Here is a 22,030-nt window from a genome sequence, read left to right on the forward strand (position 1 = left end):
CCTACAGCCTTCTAATTCTGAGCAAATGGTGTTTACAGTTTCAGCCTCTTACGAATTAACGGAGCAGTTGAGAACTGGGTATAAGATATATATTATGGAGAAAATACCAAGAAACCATGGAATTCATAAGTCTCCTGAAACATACACTTCTCCTAAGGCTGTAATACATTTTAGAGTCTGGATTGGAAGACTGAACAGGTCTTTTTTTTTAAAGGCAAATTCCTCTGATGTTAAGAATATGCGAAGGATTTCCATAAATCGTAAAGTATATAAACGCGTGTTGATACAGAACACACACATATCCGTTACCTGAAATACAAGGTTACCAGAAAAAAAAATTCCTTTTTGAATTAGTGGTAAATTGGTTCATCCAAGTTCGCAGTTTACTTTCACAACATAGGTGTGCAGACAGTTTGTTTGGATGTTTAATTTTTTCCCCCATCTGTTATGTCTGGATTATTGATTGAGCAGTAAGCCACTCCGGGGCACACGTCCCCTCCTTACAACTGCTTGCCGTGGCTGCATTGTGTGGCCTGGCGGACAAGCTGAAAGAGCTGCTTCTTCAAACTTCCAGTAAATCCCAGTTGGTAAAAGAACATTGGAATGAATATGTTTTTTGAAAGTGCCCCTTAGCCAAACAGATATTTACACTGGGAACTTTAATCGATGGTACCATTTTAAAATCATAGTTTATTATTTAATATCATTCTTGAAATTAGTAACCATTCAAGAGCTACTCGTGGTGATTTTTATTTAACTCAGTTGGCTGTTTTATACATGGAAGTGTCTACAACAAATATTACCAAATATTAATCAGATGTTATTAGAATATTTAACAGCAATTGATACCTGCTCTAACTTCCTTGAATCCAGTTTTTATTCCAGCAGAAAATGAAGCGATCTCCAGTTCCTGGGGGAAAATTGAAACAAAGTCTTGTTTCCTAGAGTTTGTGTTCTGTTTGGGTGTTGATTTGATGTGACCTCTTATCATTGTTTAATATTTATGTTACTTTTAGTGTCCCGAATAACCTGTTGTCCTTTGTGTCTGTCTTTGGCATTAAATGTGGTTACAAAGTAAAGCTACATCCACGGTGACAGGACAATAGGGGTAGAAGGAAATCCCAAATGTGTGCATTTGTGTTCAAACCTTGAGCTTAGTTTAAAATGAGAGTAACATTGATTTTGTGGAAAAGAGACACTTTCTTCAGATTAATTCTTTAAGATAAGTCTTTCAGTGGATTGCTGCTCTCGGAGCAGGTTTTGATCTGCATTTATATCCAAATTACATGGTAAGTCACAGGGTCATGGACTTGAAATGCACTTTGCATTGTTGTACCACTGCAGGACCAATTACACTACTCTTTGGATCAGCCCTCATGATAACCATGAAGTAAATTAGCCTTTTAGGGAAAAAAAAAAAAAAATCATCAGAGGTAGCCAGAAGGAATTGCAAATCCCAGTAGGTTAAAGACTATACATTTTATATGTTACTATAATTTGTGGGGAAATACATGCTTTGAGTAAGGGAGAAAAATTATCTTTAAACAATAACATAAAAGAGGCTGTGGATTTTAACTTCACGCTGGAATTTCTAGAGCATTTCAGAGTACTGTATTTTGAGACAGTTTAGATTTAAGGAGAGAGAAAGGCTGTTTGTGGACAGTGGTGACGTGTTTTAGATTCTGTATCCACATGTAGAATGTTAGGATCACTTTCGTTTTTATTTCTTGTGTTTTTCATCTTCCAGCTGTTTGGAGGTGGGAGTTGAACAGAAGTCTTTCTTTTTAATTGATAACAAAGACTCTTAGATAAAGAGGGCTGGCTGAGTCTTTAGGGTGTTTTCTCCTGAACGTTGCTGGACTTTAAATGTCGATAAGATAATACATTACATCGGATTTGTGCGGTTTACAGTAACGTAGCAAACAGTTCTAATTATAGTGTTATGTATCTATATATTCATTAAAATGCCTAGGTTCGGAAGCAAAACCACTTATTTTGAGAATCAGCATTCATTTTACAAAGCTAAATAAAATATATTTTCTTTTATCAAACAGATTTTTTTACAATGCAGTTTTATTTTTCAGTTGCTTATTTCTCTTCAAAAATAAAACCCTTTTTTTATGTACTCACTTTCCCTTCTGGCCGCAAACCAGGTATTTAAACAAAAATAAAGGATTGCCAGTTTTGCCAGCTGGGGATGAGAACCCGGCTGGTGAAATGTGGGTTCGGGAAGCAGTTAATCCAGCTTTTATGCTTTTTATGGTTTTATGAAAAAAGAGGTTAAAAACCACATTTGGCTCTTTTTCGCGTGCGCCACTGTTTTGTTGGTGTTGTAGGAATTCAGCAAAAGGTTACTTAGATTTTAAAATTGTTTGTTATTAGGTAAAATCCTGGGTCCGTTAGATTAATGCCCACAAACAGTGCATTCTACTAATTGGACATGAGATAGATTCTTGAATAATCAAAAGTCACTGGTATTTAAAAATTACACATACAACATTTCCTCTCACTTAAGAAAGTACACAGGCCGAATTCTTTCTGCTGCTTTAGGTTATTTGTTGTTTTCTCTGTATTTTTACATTACTCATTTCAAACAAGTAGAAATTTGAAGTATTTTTAGCTAATGATGAAAACTAGAATTTGTTGTTCTTCCCCGAAATATTCTGCTTAGTTTGTTATTCTATAAAAGATTTTCGAAAAAACGTAGGAAGTGGACTTGTGTTGATATCTTGCTAATGTAGTTCCTGTTCATCTTGGAACAATGATACAATTGAATTAAAAATCTTTTCATCACATGTGACAACCACTGCTGAATTAATCTTTAAGTAACATAGCTTTTTCTCAAAATTATATTCTCCACGCATATAAATACCTTGTCTACCCAAGTGCCTTTCATAGTATTTATAGGTAATCATAACGTAACCATCTAAAATGTCATGTTCAGTCCTATGACATAATTGGTAAATTTTAAATAAAAGTCCCATGGGAGTAATCCTCAACAAGTTATTTACTCAAACTAAGACAGTTTGCAACACGAGCACTACTTTGTTCTGCATCAAATTCTTTCTTATGTCATCAGTTACAAGATTTTTTTAATCGGTAAATTTCGTGGGTCTGGTTTTCTTGATCTTTTTATCCCAGAGCTATTTATCCCAGAGCTAAGAGAATCAGATAAAGTAAGCTTTAAGATTATTCAGATATAGTAGCTTAAAGTAAAATATTGGAAGATCCAAACAGATGAAGAAAACTCCATTGAATGAGGAACATACCTCATAAAAAGGTAAAAATCAAAATTTTCCTAAGACAAATGGCAAGCCATTCTGCCCCAGTTTGAATAGGTTGCTCTAACATAGCCTGGTAGTGTCACATCATATCTTTCCCAATTTATGTTGCATGTAATGTATGTTGGGAAATAAATTTAAGGGCATATACCAGAGTCTGTGAGTTTTGTTTGTGTTTAACTGAAATTTGCTTGTGGGCTTACTAACGCTTTGGATACAACTCACACAGTACATCTTTATATTCACTTTGATGACTGTTTCCTTAAAGACTTGAAACACTAGAGGCCTCCAGAAGTTTTCAGTTTTATTTTTGTGGTGGCCGTGCCCTGACCTCATCTGTGTTCCATCGCATAACTCCTGTCTTTCACCGTCTGGTTTGTATGACTTCACTCTTCTCCATGCAAGAGGGTGTAAGGCTCATTATATACCCGGCAATCAGCACGGTGTGACTGCAAGTTAAAGTCCACATTAATGGAACCAGAATGAAAAGTTAAGTAGGCCTAAGAGAAAACGTGCAGATACGCAAAAATTTTTGTTTGATCCGTAGCGTACTCAGTCATTCACTTGGAATCTGCTGTGTGGCCTGTTCCCTTCCTTGTACGCTGGCCACTTCTGGACATATATGGAACATTTCACCTATCTGGTGTGATTTTTATCTTTTGTAGGATACCTTATAGTTTAAATGTCAAAGTGTTAGAAGAGCCTACCTAGGCTTTGAAGGTTAGGATTCACTTTGTTGATGTAAAAGTCTTACATTTTATAAATACTGCTGTAAAAGTTAATGTGGAGTAATGAATCTTTTCTCTGGTTTCGCTCTTAGGTATTAGAAGACAATGACTATGGCCGAGCCGTGGATTGGTGGGGACTAGGGGTCGTCATGTATGAAATGATGTGTGGGAGGTTACCTTTCTACAACCAGGATCATGAGAAACTTTTTGAACTAATACTAATGGAAGACATTAAATTTCCTCGGACACTCTCTTCAGATGCAAAATCATTGCTTTCAGGGCTCTTGATAAAGGATCCAAATAAACGGTAAGCCACAAATAACACTCACTGAGTTACTGACGAATGTGGTTAGAAATTGTGATATGGAAATTAATTCAAATGTAACTCACTCCAAGGAGCAATGTATTTGGTGTAGACATCTTCCCACTGAAATACTGACTTATTTTTAACTGCGTAATACAGAACATTTAAAAAATTTCTGCAACTCTTTCCTAACTTGGGAAATTTTATGTAGATTTTACCAAATAAGGATTTTGAGGGTTTTATTATCCGTACCGTGAGTGAACAATTTCTTAATTGCCCTGGTACTTGCTATTGTGGGGACAGAAGTATCCCCTTTTTTTCCTTTCAGTCTCTGGGCCTTTATATTTATGCTAATTTACATAATAAAAAGGATAGAACCGGCTCTGTATTCTTCTTCCATCCCAACCTGTGTTAACATATCCAGCTACTTTTTTTGTCCATTGTAGATATTCCTTTCCATGTGTGGCTGGAAAGAACTAAAAGCAAAATATGTTTACACACTTTGTACTTCTTTTGTAGCTACAACTGTGACCTGAAGAATCCTACAGCCCTTTGCTTAGCGAACTGTAGCATTCTTTGTTCGTGTTTCTGTGTTCATTTACACATACAGTTTATAAGTCATATATGAAATGATTGTTAATATAAAAATGTCCCTTAATCTGTGTTTGTGTATTCATGTATACAGCCGTCCTTTCCTCTAGGTACATACGCATATAAGCGTTGCTCTAAAAATCACTTAGGTGTTAAGCTCTTGAGGATTATTTCTTAGATTGCTAAATCTTCCCTCACATAATAATTTTTTACAAAGTTCTGTTTTTGGTTGGTGTTCGTTGTGTATTAGTTGACAGACTGAATTAATGAAGGAAGGAGGGAATGAATCCTAAAATGCGATTTTTGTTTGCTTTAGAGATGGTTTCCATTACACACTTCTAGATTTTAAATTTGTGAGGAGCATGATTTTACCTTCAGAAATAAGCAGACTTAATAAAAGAGATAGCTTTTGCTCGTGAGGAACCTTTCTGACATGTGTTTTATAATCCTGGTCATGGACATCTTACCTTATATTTGCAAAGTGATTTTGGTTTCTTTTTCAGGGCATTTGTGTATCTGTTGTTCCCTTTGCTGTTTCAGTAGCCTTGTAGAGTTGATAGGTGTATATTATTCTCATTTACATTTGATTGAGGACGAAGCCGAGGCCCCTAGAAGGTGAAGCGGTTTATCCTACAGAAAATTCCTATAGAAGAAGAGCAGAAATCACCTTTATTGGTGCCTATTTGCTGTTTCTCTCGTAGCTTATTTGCAATGCATCAGTTTCTCAGTTGGTTCAGGTTTTGAAATGTGTTCCATTTAGTGTGATTATTTCACAATTAATGTAACACACAGCACTTGGTGATAGGTAATCTTTAAACAGAGCTAAGATTTCCGTTTTGTCTACTTGATTTAGGGATCTAATATTTGGCTTGGATTTCAAGAGCAGCGAATTTTTTACTGCATCCTTTCCTGACGACTCCAGGGAACTTAGCCCTTTCCTTGATGGCCCCTCTAAGCAGCTGGTAGAGCACACTTGTGTCTGTGGTTCTCATGTCTGTGTGTCATTCATTTTCTTATCCCCACCCCCACCCCCGGGGGAGGAGGGAGATAACACAAACTAGATACTTGATAATTGTTGAATAAATGTGAGGTACATTCTAGAATGTTAGTGGCCTGGTGAGTAGGACAACTCCTAAAGGTTTGCCCACCCAGAGGTTGGTATCATCTAAAGAGAAGCTGGGGTGTTCTTTCTCAGTTCTTTGATGTTCTCATTTAAGATAGGGGAGTCATTCTCCCTCCACTGTTGCGTTGCAATATTGGGAACGGAACGATGAGCAAGACAAATCATCTCTGTTCTAGATAGTCATAGAATAATGCAAGACAGAAAACAGGTACTCACAGATACTCAGACCTACATACAAATGCCTGTTGAAATTTATTAGCTCTGACCAGGGGGCTGGAAGAGTTGGGGAGGCGTAGGGGTGCTCATGCAGAGAAATTTACATGAAAAGAAATCCAGGGGTATCTGGGTGGCTCAGTCAGTTAAGCCTCCGACCCCGATTACCACTCAGGTCATGATCTTGCGGTTTGGGAGTTCGAGCCCCACATTTGGCTCTGCACTGACAGTGCGGAGCCTGCTTGGGATTCTCTCTCTCCCCATCTCTCTGCCCCTCCTCCTCTCTCTCTCTGTCTCTCTCTGGCTCTCTCACTCTCTCTGTCCCTCTCTCAAAAATAAATAATATTTGAAAAATAATAATAATAAAAAGAAAAATCCAGAGTTGCAAATGAACATGGCATTTGAGAAGTTCAGCAACTACAAGGTAGAATATGAGTTGGGTAATGTTGGGAGATGAAGCTGAAATGGTAAACTTCAAAGACCTCTGCTTCTGAGAAAATATTTAACCTTTATTCAGAAGGGGATGAAAAAACCAGTGAGTTATTAAAAGTAAGAGATGGTATAATGAGTTTTGTGCTAGGAAAGGTGAAGGGCCAGGGGCAGGTAGGCAGAGCAGTTGAGCACACATACGGGATTGTCCAGATGAGAGATGGGGGTCCTCCAGAAGCAGTGAGTAGGACTTTGTGAATAATGAAGGAGACGTGGTGGGGACATGGAAGGAGTCTCCTGCCTCCGTGCTTTCCAGCTTGAGTGATTCGTTTGGAGGATGGAGTGTTATCAACAGACAGGGAGCACAGGCAGAGGACGAGGGGGGGGGCACGGGGGGGTAGGAGAGGGGAGGGTTTACTGACACCTGCTCCGGCTGTGCCGAGTCAGGTGTCCGTAGAAAACCCAGATGGAACTGAAAATAGTACCAGTGCTAAACAGAAATGTGGTGGCTGAATATATGGTTTGGGGACCCACGGATATCTCGGAGGCAGCTGGGGCCGGGACAGTCGTGGGCAGGGTTGAGTACAAAGGGAAGATGGCCTAGGACAGAATCCTGGGAAGCATCACAATTTAAGAGGTGGGAAGAAGAGAAACAGCCACTAAGAAGACCCTGAAAAGTCTTTGGAAGCCTCATAAAATAGCATTATCCTAGACCTCGTTATTCTTCCTCTTCAACAATTTTAAATACTGCCTGAATTTTTTGAGACTCTTTACTGAATTACTGTCAGTTCTACCAGAGGGTCAACCATCATTTGCCTTTCTTTCTAATGCTCCATTACTTTATGCTCATTCTATCAGTATCTCCTTTATCCTCTTGCACGCAGTTCATAGGAAAAGCGTGACCGTGTGTTGCATTCAGTAACACAGGAAAATATGAATTCCATGATGTTCCTAATAATGAAGAATCCATAGTCGCTGAGGATTTAGTTTGGCATTCTGATATTGGAGTTTACTATTCTTAGACATAAATATCTTAGTGCAAATCATATTTTGATATTATTTTGAAGTCTTAAATTGTATATTAAGGAGTCATTGACATTGAAGTTTTTGACAGTTTCACACTTGGAGGAAGCTTGTGTTAAAGAGTCTCTCCCAGCTTCTAAAATGGCAGTCTAAGATTATATTCTTAGACTTCACATAGTACTCATGGCTGATACTTTAGTTTTTTATGTATTTGATAAATATAGATTAAATGCTGGCAATGTCCACAGCCAAGCTATTGCTAGAGAACTGAGGGGTGACAGAAAATGAATAACTAAACTAAAGCTGGATTAAAACCTCCTATTTACCAAATGATTACGGCTCTCTATTCCCAGCTCCCACCTCATCCACTATCTCCCGTAGAATTCAAAATGAGAGCGATACGGAAATAAAAACAATAGCGTAAGGGTGAGAAAAGACAGTGAACTTCTGAGTTTTCTCCTGCAGACTACTTTGATTCATACTTTGAAATGTTAAGTTCTCTTCAGAAACATGTGTTTTGGTGTCTCTGCTTTTCTGGCTCCCTGAGTAGGAGCTTAAAGTGCTTTTTGGATAATCCAGGGCTGGTCTCTGCCCTCAAAAGAATTTGCAGCCTAACCGGGGAGGGACACACACAACTTGGAATAGAATGAAGAAAGAGGAAGGTTAGGGAGTGGAGTGCTGGCGTTGACTAAATACGGGACCGCCAGTCGGAAAGTTCTGCATTCGATCACCGCTAATACCGTCTGGTCCCATCTAGAGTCCCTGTCAGCGCTGTGGCTCATTCTGCACGATCTGGGGATGGGAGACCCGTGGATCATTACTACAGATAACTCAGATATCAGCTCATTGTTCTATTTTCTATTCTGGCCGTGTGTCAGGGAATCCCAGATTCTTCCCAGTCGTGTGTTCCTTATACCTAATAATAGATTGTATTATTGTTTGTTTATCCTGACCTATTTGTGTTTCTTCCTACCCAGTGGTGTGTGGGAGTTGGCATGTTCCAGCTCTTAAGAGCCAATTGTTAAATTTCAGGAATTTCATGAGCTGGTTGTTTTAATACAGTCATTATTAAAAATCAAATTACATAAACTTACAAAAGTAAATCAAGTACATTGAAAAGAAAGGTGATAAACACTCAAAATTCATCACTCCTTGATAATTTTGTTGCATTTTACTATTCTGATGTTACTCTTGTCTGTTGTGTCTGCATAGAAATACTATGTAATGGTTTGCTTCTGCATACCTGTTCCCACTTCTGTGTTGAGTGCCATCAGGTTGCTGACTTGAAATTGGCCATGTGGGGGGGTGCCTGGGTGGCTCAGTTGGTTAAGCGTCTGACTTTGGCTCGGGTCATGATCTCACGGTTTGTGGGTTCGAGCCCCGCGTCGGGCTCTGTGCTGACGGCTCAGAGCCTGGAGCCTGCTTCAGATTCTGTGTCTCCATCTCTCGGCCTCTCCCCTGCTCATGCTCTGTGTCTCTCTGTCTCTCAATAATAAATAAATGGCAAAAAAAAAAAAAAATTAAAAAAAAAAAAAAAAAGAAATTGGCCATGTGGGGAGTATTCACATGACCACAATGGCAAACTTTGTACGTCAGGGCTTGATTTATTGTCTTTAGATTAGATTTAAATAACTAAGTAGAGAAGATGTTAATAATACGGTTTACATTTTAAAGCTGTCCTGTCTGTATCTGCTACATGCGCGCGCGCGCACACACACACACAATGAAGAGATACTCTCCCACTGTTCCCACATGATTTACCATCCATCAAGGAGGTCACTCACATAACTGAGAAGCAAGTGAAGTTCTGACATGTGCCTTTTTGTATGACTTTCAAATTCGTCTTCGCCATAAACGAAAAGATCAGCTGGTATTCGTGCTGGAGCCACTCCGAGTCAGTGAGGGGCTGTGGAGTTCAGCAAAATTAACAAATGTTCTCTTTGAGCATCACTTGGCTAATTTACAATAAAGGACATTCTGTATTTTATTGCTCTTTGAAATTTTGTGCCTTGCATCCTTTATATCTGTAAAATCCATGACAAACATATGTATAATATGCATATGTAATATTATACATGCATAATTTTCCCCAGAGAGCTGGCTGTTAAGCACTTAGCAGCCCATACTATTCCTTTTATTTTTCAAGTTTTTATTTAAATTCTAGTTAACATATATGGTAAAATTGGTTTCAGGTGTAGAATTTAGTGATTCATCACTTACATAAAACACCCAGTGCTCATCCCAACCAGTGCCCTCCTTAGCGCCCATCCCCCACCCACCTCCCTCCATCGACCGTCAGTTTGTTCTCTGTAGTTAGTCTCCTACGGTTTGCTTCCATCTCTCCTTTTTCCCCCCTTCCCATATGTTCATCTGTTTTGTTTCTTAAATTCCACGTATGAGTGAGATCATACGGTGTTTTGTCTTTCTTTTACTTTGCTTAGCATTAAACTAACTCCATCCACATTGTTGCAAATGGCAAGATTTCATGCTTTTTGATCGCCAAGTAATATTCCATTGGATATACATACCACACCTTCTTTATCCATTCATCAGTTGATGGACATTTGGGCTCTTTCCATAGCTTGACTGTTGTCAGTAGCACTGCTGTAAACATCAGAAGCATGCACCATTCCTAACCATGAACAAGACTAGAGAGAGCTTTTGCTATATCAGTTCGGATTTAAATGGATTTCTTTTCCTTTCTTTTCTTTCTTTCCCTGTTCTTTTTTTTTTTCCCTCCCCTTCTCTCCTTCACTCCCTCCTTGCTTCCCTCTGTGTTATTTTTGCTTTTCTCATTCTTTCCTCCTAATGACTGGTACACACTATATGAAACTGAGGAAGCCGGGAAACACCTGAATTTCACACTGTGCCACCTATCAGTTAAATAAGAGTACCTGCAAAGATGGGGGGGGAGCATCCTTAAATTCATGATTTATGTTGCAGCTTGCATAATAAATTACCTTGCAGTGATATTTCATAGGTTAACAGCCTCGTTTCTATGGCAGTTCATTTGCGGTATGAAAACAGTCCGTGAGTTTCTGTCTATTAGCAATACTGTACAAATTGCTTTTTCTAACTAATTAGGTAGTGACTTCAGAACTCAGGGTAACAAGGATGCATTTTGACATGAGTGTTACCAAAATAAATTTGGCTTATAGAACTGACGACGGTAACTGCTACCATTTCTTGTGCGAGGTGCTCGCCTCTGGTTTCTAACCCTTGCCGTGATCCACCAGGCTAGTGTCATTGTGCCCACTCTACAGAGGGGACACTGGGACTGAGCAGCTTGTTCATTGTCACACATGTCATAAGTGCCAGAGCTGGTTGCCTGTTTCGGGTTTGTCCCCAAAGCCTGTGCTCTCTTCAGCTACCACACTGTCCCGAGGCTACTTCTTATTAATAGCACATTAGGGAAATTAGATCTCATGGCAAAAGCTCTTTATTGGTTTGGCTATTTATCTCAAGGACTATTTATCACACAGAAAATTACATTTCACAAAAACTTTTTTGTTTTGCCTTGGGCTTATGTAAATGTTGTAATGCGCGCTCACTTTTGTTTCTGTCTCTTAGCCTTGGTGGAGGACCAGATGATGCAAAAGAAATTATGAGGCACAGTTTCTTTTCTGGAGTTAACTGGCAAGATGTGTATGATAAAAAGGTAGGTTATTTTCATGGCATAGTATTTATATATTTTGGCTAAAGTGAATTGACAGCAAAAAAAATTTTTAAGTGAATAAAATTCAATGATACAATGATACTTTTCATTTTTACCCCCTACATTTGATTGAATGTAGTATTGAAATTCTTAGCACAAAAATTTATTGATAAGTTTGACTCCCCAAATGCATCTTGAAATTTTATTCAGCATGGTCACTTGATTTTTCTTTTGTCACAGTGATGGTAGTTTGCTACTCGTTGTTTGCTTGGTATTAAGAGAAAAAATAAAGAAAACAATGTTGTGTTACTCTTTAAGAAAACTAGCAAAAAAAATCATGTTTTTCTTTGTCTTTATGTCTTTAATTTTAGAGTGAGCTCTACAAGTTTGTTTATACAAATCCTTATTTTAAAAGGAATTGAAAGGAATTTAGTTTTAATATTTAACAAAGTAATAAATATTTTTCTTATTTGAGACTTCTCTGTTACTTGAAACAATTTTAATGCCCACAAAATGGGTGCTACTAATTTTATAACTTTATTTTTATTGTAATCTACTTATTACTTGTTTTTAATACTATAATTTTTGCCTAGGAACAGGAAATTACTGTGTCTAGTCCTTCTTTTTAATTTTTGTCTCTTTTGTTTCTACTACTTCTGGTATTGTTAGTACAGGCACTGATTTTGATTTTTTTTGTTTTCAAATGCTCATATTAAAATTTCACTGTGAAATTTTTACGCAGTACAGTATTTGCTGCTTAGAATCTTTATCTGGTTATTTTGTGTAGTTAGTTTCCATTTATTTCAGTTTTCCCTATTTTTCTCTGAAACATATATAATCAACATTTATGAAATGTCTGTTTTGTGCTAAATATTCTCTTCTATTAATCTCTAAAGTGAAGATAGAATGGTATCATATGACTTACAAGGAAGAAGACAAGTACCAAATTTCGGCATTGTGTTATGGGAATAGAGGGTGTGGTGATTTTCTAAAAGCACTTCTTGTAAAATAGTTGCACGATATTAAACATTTCTCCTCAAGCTTAAACTGCCATGTCTTGGGGCACGTGGGTGGCTCCGTCGGTTAAGCGTCTGACTTTGGCTCAGGTCATGATCTCACAGTTTGTGGGTTCGAGCCCCTCATCGGGCTCTGTGCTGACAGCTCAGAGCCTGGAGCCTGCTTCGAACTCTGTGTCTCCCTCTCTCTCTGCCCCTCCCCTGCTCATGCTCCGTCTCTCTCTCTCTGTCTCCCTCTGTCTCCATCTCTCTCTCTCTCTCTCTCTCTCTCTCTCTCTCTCTCTCTCTCAAATATAAACATTACCAAAAAAAAAAAAAAAAAAGACAACAACAAGGGCACCTGGGTGGCTTAGTCAGTTAAGCGTCTGATTTTGGCTCAGGTCATGATCTTACAGTTCATGGGTTTGAGCCCTGCATTGGGCTCTTTGCTGACAGCTGGAACCTGGAGACTGCCTCAGATTCTGTGTCTCTCTCTCTCTCTGTTTCTCCCCCACTCACGCTCTGTCTCTGTCTCTCAAAAATAAATAAACGTTAAAAAAATTAAAAAAAAATACCTCCCACATTTTAAGTTTCCACCATGTAGAAAGCACTGGGGTAGGTGCTGGATCTTTTTCAACGCTTATGAGAAGCATGTGACTGCTCTTAAATGTTTATCAACTTCACGAAGACAACTGAACATCCACTTTATAAACTGATGATGTTCTAACTGGGTTGCATCCCTACTTCGACCCTGTTGGCTCTGTACTGTTTTTGTCACATCAGTTCACTACAAAAGACCCTTGTAAAAGGGAATGATCAAGGTCTTATGTCTCCCAGAAATAATACATGTCAGAGGTTTTCTTTGGTGTAAAGAGCTGTAAGCCAAAAATATCCCTTTGGTATAACCTCACCAAGGAGAAGTCAACAAAAAAGGGAGAAAGAAGGAAAGGAGAGAAAGCATTTCTTGACGAGACAATTGTGAGGCACCAGTATGGCACCACTAACTTAAAGAAGAGGCAAAACATGAACTTTCTTCAATCCTGTCAGGAGACTAGTATATGCCACAAAGATTTCCTTGTCAGGGTTCAGCTCTCTGTGTTAAGTGGAGGTTTGGCCTCACCTGGGGAAAACTCTTGAGAGACACATGTCCTGTCTCTGCTCCACGGGACTAGACAGAGTGGAGACCATGGCCAGAGTGGAAGTGACAGTAAGACAGCAGCCGGCTCCCTTGTGGTGAATGGGATTGGAGGAGCCAGTATGCCATGAGAAGGAAACATAGCTTTAGATGATGTATGTGGAGACATGAGTTTAAATTGTTGTAATTGATAAAAATAGATGCCACTTAATCTGAGCAAAGGTGTTAAATATCATACGTGAAGAACAACTGCAAAAATTACAGTTTCCATAAACGAAATTCACCAGCAACTGACATCTGCTATAGGCTTACTCAGGTGGATGTCAGATGAGGCGGTGGCCTAGCCATCTTTACATACTTGAAGGACGTTACGCAGCATTACAGTAGCACCGTGACGTTTGAGTCTCTCTCTCAAAGCCTGTGAAAATGTGACTGGGTCTGTCTGGGTTTGTATCATACCACTAAGAAACAGGGAATTAATTATGAGAGTTCCGATGCCAGTAACTATTTTAATGAATCCAGTTATAATTCTACTCTTTGGACAGCATAAATTATGAAATAATTTAGAAAAACAAACATTTTATGGGGCTCTTATGTTTTTGAAATATGTAACTTATTCATGAGAGGTTAATTCATCTCTAAGATAAAGTATTTTTTTTATATTTTTATTTATTTTTGAGAGTACACAAGCAGGGGAGGGGCAGAGAGAGAAGGGGACAGAGGGTCCAAAGTGGCCTCTGCGCTGACAGCGGAAAGTCTGATGCAGCACTCTAATGCGTGAACCGTGATAACGTGACCTGAGCCAAAGTCGGATGCTTAACCGACTGAGCCACCCAGGCGCCCCAAAGGTTTTTAATTACAATTTTACTAATACTCTTTAGGAGCTTTACTATTTCGTAGATTTATTATTACATAGTTATTGACCCGTTTTTCTATATACTGTGGCAGATCTAGAGATGAAGACATATATAGAGATGCTGATATCTTTAAAGGTAGATCTCTCCCTAGGTTAAGTAAAAAGCGAACTAATCTTGGGACGCCTGGGTAGCTCAACTGGTTCAATGTCCAGAACCAACTCTTGGTTTCAGCTCAGGTCATGATCTCACAGCCTGCATCAGGCTCTGAGGTGACAATGCAGAGCCTGCTTGGGATTCTCTTTCTCTCTGCCTTTTTCCCCCTTCCCCCGCTCACACTCTGTCTCTCAAAAATAAACAAACAAACATAAAAAAATGACTTAACCTTAATTGTGAATATCATGGTGTACCACTCAAAAGAGCACAGCACTGAAGTGTGGAAATAAGTGTCCTGGATTTGCTTCTTCCTTCCTGTGTGGAAATGGACAAATTATTTGAGTCACACAAAATTATGATCTCTGAATTGCCTTCAAGCTTGAAGATTCTCTGGAGGATGTTGTATAAGATGAAGCTGTCCAGTTAAATTTCTGTGTAGGCTTTACACTCAGTTTGTCATCTACAAAGAGTCTGCTGGGATTTTGTGTGCTATTGTGTTGAATCTGTAGGTAAATTTGGGGGGGAATTGACATTTGAATAGGACTGAGCCTTCAGATCCATGAACGTGGTATATCTCTGTTTATTTAAGTCTGCTTTAATTTCTCTCCGTAATGTTTCATAATTTTCCATGTTCAAGTCTTACCCGTATTTTGTAGGTCCTTCAGTATTTCATGTCTTCTGATAAAATGTTATTTAAAATTTTTATTTTCACATTGTTTGCTGCCAGTATACAGAAATACAGTTGATTTTGTATATTGACCTTATGTCCTGCAGGCTTGCAAAACTCACTTACTAGCTTTTTTTTTTTTTTTTTTTTTGTAGATAAGTTAGTATTCTCTGCATAGATGACTATATCTTATTTAAATAAGGAGGTTTACTTCATTTTCAGTTGGTACTTTTTTTTTTTTTTTTTTTTTGCCTTGGTATATTGGCTAGGACCTCACTATAATGTTGAGTAGAAGTTGAATAGAGTGAACATCCTGGTTTTATTCTTGATCTTAGGGGGAAAACAACTTTTATCACTAATTATGATGTTAATTATCACATCTAGTGCTGAGATCTTAGTTTTTAAATATCATTCTTCAATAAAAAGAACCAAGGTTACTTTGAGAAGCAGTTGATTTAAGAGCTGGGATGGGGGAAAATAAAAGATGGGTCCAAGGACTTTTGTGATGCCAGAAAGTAAAGAAGAAAGATACGGAGGGAAGGAGTTAGAGGTACATTAATAGGATGGAGGAGCCAACCTTAAATAAGTCCCAGTAGTGAAAGCTGAAACAATTTCAAGAAGAAAATAAAGATTATTATATATTGCTATTCCATTATGACCCAAAGAATAAAATACATATTCATAAGTCCACAGTGTAAAAAATAAATGTTGAGAAAAAGGGACATTCCAGTTAAGGAAAGAAGATGAATTCCCGTTAATAAATGTGGAAGGAGTAAGAGAGCTAGAAAATCACCATTAGGCCCCCAGCATAAAACTTAGTGCATGCAAGATCTACCAATGAATGTTAAAATTAGTGGGCAAAAGTTTAGTTTAAGAAAGAGAATATTGGGGCACCTGGGTGGCTCAGTCGGTTAAGCATCTGACTTCGGCTCAGGTCATGATCTCACGGTTCGTGAGTTCGAGCCCTGTGTCGGGCTCTGTGCTGACAGCTCAGAGCCTGGAGCCTGCTTCGGATTCTGTGTCTCCCTCTCTCTCTCTGCCCCTCCCCTGTTCATGCTCTCTCTGTCTGAAAAATAAATAAAACATTAAAAAAAATTTTTTTTAAAGAAAGAGAATATTTGCACAGTCTCAGTGTATCTCTCCTCAAGCATTTATTATATACAAAGCTTAGGAGAGTAACTTTACAGTAGAAAAAGCTGGCAGACTGTGTCTTAAGCCAGGGGATCAAGATTAACCACCAGTGATAAGACAGACTGACTTCATGTAGCCCATGATACGATGCCGTGAGAAGTACCCAAATGGAGGAGGCATTCCTGAAAATAACTGGCCAGGTAGCCTCAAAAGTGTCAACGTCGCAAAAGGTGAGGAATGACCCTGGAACTGGGCGGACTGGGGGAGACTGAGGGCACTCTGGCCACATGCCTGCGGCTCTGGTTTGGCTCCTGGGACAGAAGAGGGACATGGTAGGTAACAGCTCCATACCAGCATTCATTTCTTAGTTTGGAGCACTGTGCTTTGGCTGTATGAGACACTAGCCTTAGGGGCAGGTGTGTAAACGGGATATGGGAACTTTTTGTACTACTTTTGTAAGTCATCTCTAAGCCTAAAATTATTCCAGTGTAACAAGTTATAAAAATGTGGTGTTAGTGTAAGCTTCCTATACCTCCTTTGTTAGGTTGAGGAAGTTCCCTTCTGTTCTCATATGCTAATAGTTTTCATCCCTGAGAGGTGTTGAATTTTGTTAAAGTTTTTCTGCATTTGTTGTAATGGCCTTACGGTTTTTCTCCTTTACATTACGAAGATGGTGAATTACATGATTGGTTTTCTGACATTAAATAAACCGTACATTCCTAGGGCAAAACCCATTCGGGTTATCCTTGTTAAGTATTGCTAGATTTGATACAATGTATTTTTTAAGGATTTTTGCATCCTTAAATCACCAATGGTACTAGGCATCATCTTGTTTTTCTAAAATGTCTTTGTATGATTTTGATTTCGGAATCATGTTTGACTTTTTTTAATGAAGAGGGAAGTATTCCCTTTCTTCAATTGTTTGGAATTGTTTGTGTAGAATTTGTATTACCTGTTGCTGAAATCTTTGATAGAGTTTACCAATGAAGCCACTTGGGTCTGGCATTTTGTATTTGTTTGGGAGCTTTTAACTATAATTTCAGTTTCTTTCATAGTTCTGGGACTGTTCTAGTTGTCTGTTGCTTCTTGAATGTCTTGGGATCTTTTGTCTTCTAGGCTTTCTAATGTACTGGCTTAAAGATCTTACTGTCTTTACAGTGTTTGCTATTTATGTAATTATGATCTCTCTCTTAATGCTGAAGTTGGTAACTTGTGTCTTCTCCTTTTTCTTGATCAGTCTGGCTGGAGGTCTATGTCTGCTGTTGAGTTTTTTCAAAGAACCAGCTTTTGTTTTCACTGATTTTCTGTATTTTTCTGGTCATTATTCATTGATTAATTCATTCTGCTCTTTATTATTTCTTTATTCTGCTTCTTTTGAGTTTACTTGCTCTTTTTTCCTTATTTTCTTTAAGGGGAAGGTAAGATTATTGTTTGGGGACCGTTCTCTTTTTCTAGCCTAGGCCCTCAATGGATGCTCTAAGTTTCCATTTAAGGACTGTTAACTTTGTTTTGCGAGTTTTGACCTATTTGTTTTTATTTCAAAATATTTTTAATTCCTCTTGTGATTCCTTCTTCACTCAGATTATTTAGAAATGTATTGTTTGATTTCCAAATATATAGATTTTTCAGATATTTTTCAGTTACTGATTCCTAACTAAATCCTCTTGTGTTTGGAAAGCATACTCTATATGATAGTAATCCTTTTAAACTTATTGAGACTTGTTTTATGGCCCAGAAAATGGTTTATTTGGGTGTATGTTCTGTGTACACTTCAAATGTGTTTTCTGCTTTTATCGTATAAAGTGTTCTACCACTAGCCATTGGTCAAGATGGCTGATGGTGGTGTTCATGTTTCCTGTATTCGTACTGATTTTCTTGCTAATTGTCCTGTCAGTTATTGGGAAAGGATTGTTGAAATCTAAAGCTATAATTATGGATTTGTTTTTCTTTTTAGTTTTCATGTATTTTGAAGCTTCACTGTTGGTTGCATACACATTTAGTTTTGTTACATCTTGGCGAATTTACCTTTTAATCGTTATGAAGTGTTCCTATATATTCATAGCAGTAATCTTAGTTTTGAAATCTACTTTGTCTGATATTAATATAAGTATTCCAGCTTTCTTTTGATTTTATATATCCTTTCCATCTTGTTACTTTTAACCTTGGTCGTTATATTTAAGTGGGTTTTCTTTTAGTTATCATGTAGTTGACTCGTGTGTGTGTGTGTGTGTGTGTGTATTTTAATGTGTATGATGATGGTCTTTATTTACAACTATATGTCAAAAAAAAGAAGAGGGAAAAGTTTAAAATCCAGCTGATCCTGGGTTTCCAGCTGATCCTGTCAGATTGAAGAAGTTCCTTTTTAAATGCCAGTCGCATTGCCCCAAGGTAAACAATACTGAATCTGCATATGCAGTTTCCTTTATTTTGAGCTAAGTTGATTTCAATACCTAAATATTAAATGTGAAAGGTCATTTTTGGCATAACAAACAATATGCAGCAAATAGCAGCATCTATAAGCACAAAATACTCCTAGAGATGTGGGGACTTGATGGAAATACAGTGTCCTGCTCAATGTGTGAGAGGTTTAGCCAGTTAAGAGTCAGCTTGTGATTTTGTTGACATTCTTCATCAATTTTGTTTTCAGTTTCATTGATTTCTGCTCTTAAAGTTATTTATTTTCCTTATCACAATTTTATTTGCTCTTCTGTTTCTACTCTCCTAAGCTGGAAGCTTACGTTATTACTGTATATCTTTCCTTTCTAAAGAACGCATTCAGTGCTATAAATTTTCCCTTAAGTACCATTTTCACTGCATCCCACAAATCTTGGTAAGTTGTATTTTCATTTAGTTCAAAATATTTAAAATTTTTTGTTGAGACTTCCTGTTTGACCCATGTGTTATTTAGATGTGTATTATTTAACCTCTAAGTATCTGAGGGGTTCTGAGCTGTCTTTCTCTTATTGCTTTCCAGTTTAATTCCACTAAGGTCTGAGTGCATACCCCTTGAATGATCTGTTTGTAAATTTGTTAAGCCAAAGCATAAGAGACTCTTAAAAACTGAGAACAAACTGAGGGTTGATGGGGGGTGGGAGGGTGGGTGATGGGTATTGAGGAGGGCACCTTTTGGGATGAGCACTGGGTGTTGTATGGAAACCAATTTGACAATAAACTTCATATATTGGAAAAAAATTTTTTAAAAAATTTTAAAAAATAAGGATAAAAAAATAACTTTGTTAAGGTGTGTTTTATGGCCTAGAGTGCGGTCTGTCTTGGTGAATGTTCTGGGAGTTTGAGAAGAATGTGTATTTCACTGTTGTGTGATGAAGTAGTCTATAAACGTCATTTGGATCCAATTGGCTGATGGTACTTTTTTAGTTCAACTATGTCCTTATTAATTTTCTGCCACCTGGATCTGTCAGTTACTGATAAAGGGGTGTTGCAGTCTCCAGCTGTAATAGGGAGTCCATCTGTGTGTCCTTGCAGCTTGGTTTTTGCCTATTGTATTTTGATACTCTGTTGTTAGATGCATACACATTAATGATTCTTACCTTTTCTTGGAGAATTGGCCACTTTATCATTATGTAATGACCCTCTCTATCTCCGATAATTTTCCTTGCTCTGAAATCTGCTCTGTTTGAAATTACTGTAACTACTCCAGCTTACTTTTTGGTTAAGTGTTACTGTGGTATGTGTTCCTCCTTCCCCTTACTTTAAATCTCTTGGTATCTTTACATTCAAAGTGGATTTCTTGTAAATAATAATGTGGTTGGTTCTTGTTTTCTACACCCTTGACAGTCATTGCCTTTTGGTTGGTGTTTTTAGACTGTTGAAATTTGAAGTGATCGTTGACATGGTTGGATTAATATCTACCCTATCTGTTACTGTTTTCTATTCATTATCCTGTTCTGTGTATATTTTTGTGTGTTCCGCTGTTTTTCTAACACTTCTGGTTTTAACTGAGTATTTTCTAAGACTGCCTTTTTTCCTCCTCCGTTAGCATATCATTTATACTTCTTTTTAAACTTTTTTAGTGTTTTCCTTTGAGTTTGCAGTACATATTTATAACTAATTCAAGTCCTTTTTCAAATAATCTATACCACTTGGCAGATGGTAAAAGTACCTTAAAGCAATATTCCTGATTCCTCCTTCCTGTCCCAAATATGTTGCTGTCATTAAGTTCATTCATCCATAAACTATAATTATTGTATACATTGTTGCATTATTATTTCTACAAACTGTTCTCTGTTAGATCAAGAATAAGGGGAAAACAGGATTTTATTTTACCTTTGTTGGTTCCTTTTCTAGCATTCCTCCTTTCTTTCTGTTGAACTAACTTTCTGTCCTATATCATTTTCTTTCTTTTGGATGAAATTTTTTTTTTTTTTTTTTTTTGGTAACATTTCTTGCAAGGTAGGTCTGTTGGTGATGCCTTGCCTCAAGTTTTGTTTGGGAAAGTCTTTATTATTCCTTATTTTGAAGGATAATCTTGCTGGATACAGACTTCTAGGTCAGTGGTTTTGTCTTTCAGCAGTAAGTGTTTTACTGCATTTATTTTTCTTACTTGCATGGTTACTGAAGAGAAATCCATTGTTAATTCTTGTATTTGAGCCTCTATAGATAAATAAGGTTTTTGGAGTGTGTGTGTGTGTGTGTGTGTGTGTGTGTGTGTGTGTTTCTGGCTTCTCTCAAGATTTCATCCTTGTCTTTGATTTTTTGTACTTTGAATAGGATATGGCTAGGTGTAGCTTTTGGGGTCTTTATCTTGAATGATATTCTCTGAACTTCTAAGATATTGATGTCTAGCACTAATTTTGTAAAATTTTCAGTCATTATTGCTTCAGATATTTCTGCTGTTTTCACTCTCTCTCTTCACCTCATATTCCCATTACATATACATTTTATAATTATTTCACAATTCTTGGATATTCCATTCTTTGTTACTCTTACTTCTCTTTCAGAAGTTTCTATTAACAGTTCTTCAAACTCACTGATTCTTTCCTTGGCTATGCCCTGATTATGATTGAGCCACCAAAGGTATTCTAAATTTCTGTGATGGTGTTTTTTATTTCTAGCATTTCCTTTTTATTCTTTCTCTGAGAATTCATTTATTTATTTACCTTACCCATATGTTCTTGAATGTAGTATATTTTTTCCATTAAGACCCTTACTATGCTTTCATAGATGATTTAAATTCCTGGTCTGGTGAGTTCCAACGTCTGTGCCATATCTGAGACTTTCTGGTGCCTGCTCTTTACCTTGAAACTGGGTTTTGGTTCGGTTTGGTTTGGTTTTTTTTATCTTTTAGTATGCCTTGTATTGAGAGCCAGACATTATGTACTGGGTAAAAGAAACTGAAGAAACTGAGGTAAATAGGTTTTTCGAAGTTGTATGTGTTTATCAGGGTAGTTTTTTATGCCAAACTTACTTGCTAGGGCTAACACCTTTTTTTAGGAGATTTTTCAATTTGTTTGCCTTTTCTTTTTTTCTTGCATTATTTCACTAGTTAGGATTGCCAGAACAATGTAGTATAGAAATGGTGAGAACAGACATTTAATTATTACTAATATTAGGGAAATAGCATTCACACGATATTAGTTGTAGGTTTTTAAATGTACACCATCTCTCAGACTGACAAAATTTTCAACTATTCCTATTTTCTGAACATTGTTATTATGAATGGACACTGGATCTTGTCAAACGCTTTTTTCTGCATTCACTGACACAATCATGTGGTATTCTGTT

General features: G+C 37.5%; 1 protein-coding gene across 6 annotated transcripts in view; it reads left to right on the top strand.

Annotated features, from left to right (window-relative positions):
- Positions 1-22,030, top strand: part of AKT3 (AKT serine/threonine kinase 3) — a 305,967-nt gene that overhangs the window by 256,460 nt on the left and 27,477 nt on the right. For all 6 annotated transcript variants that reach the window (XM_078440960.2, XM_078440956.2, XM_078440957.2 and 3 more), the window contains 2 exons: positions 4,102-4,316; positions 11,263-11,350. In XM_078440960.2, the coding sequence (XP_078297086.1) occupies positions 4,102-4,316; positions 11,263-11,350 (303 nt within the window). The remainder of the gene's footprint in view (positions 1-4,101; positions 4,317-11,262; positions 11,351-22,030) is intronic.

This window comes from Panthera onca, chromosome F1, assembly GCF_046562875.1.
Source record: "Panthera onca isolate mPanOnc1 chromosome F1, mPanOnc1 haplotype 2, whole genome shotgun sequence".
Lineage (NCBI taxonomy): Eukaryota > Metazoa > Chordata > Mammalia > Carnivora > Felidae > Panthera > Panthera onca.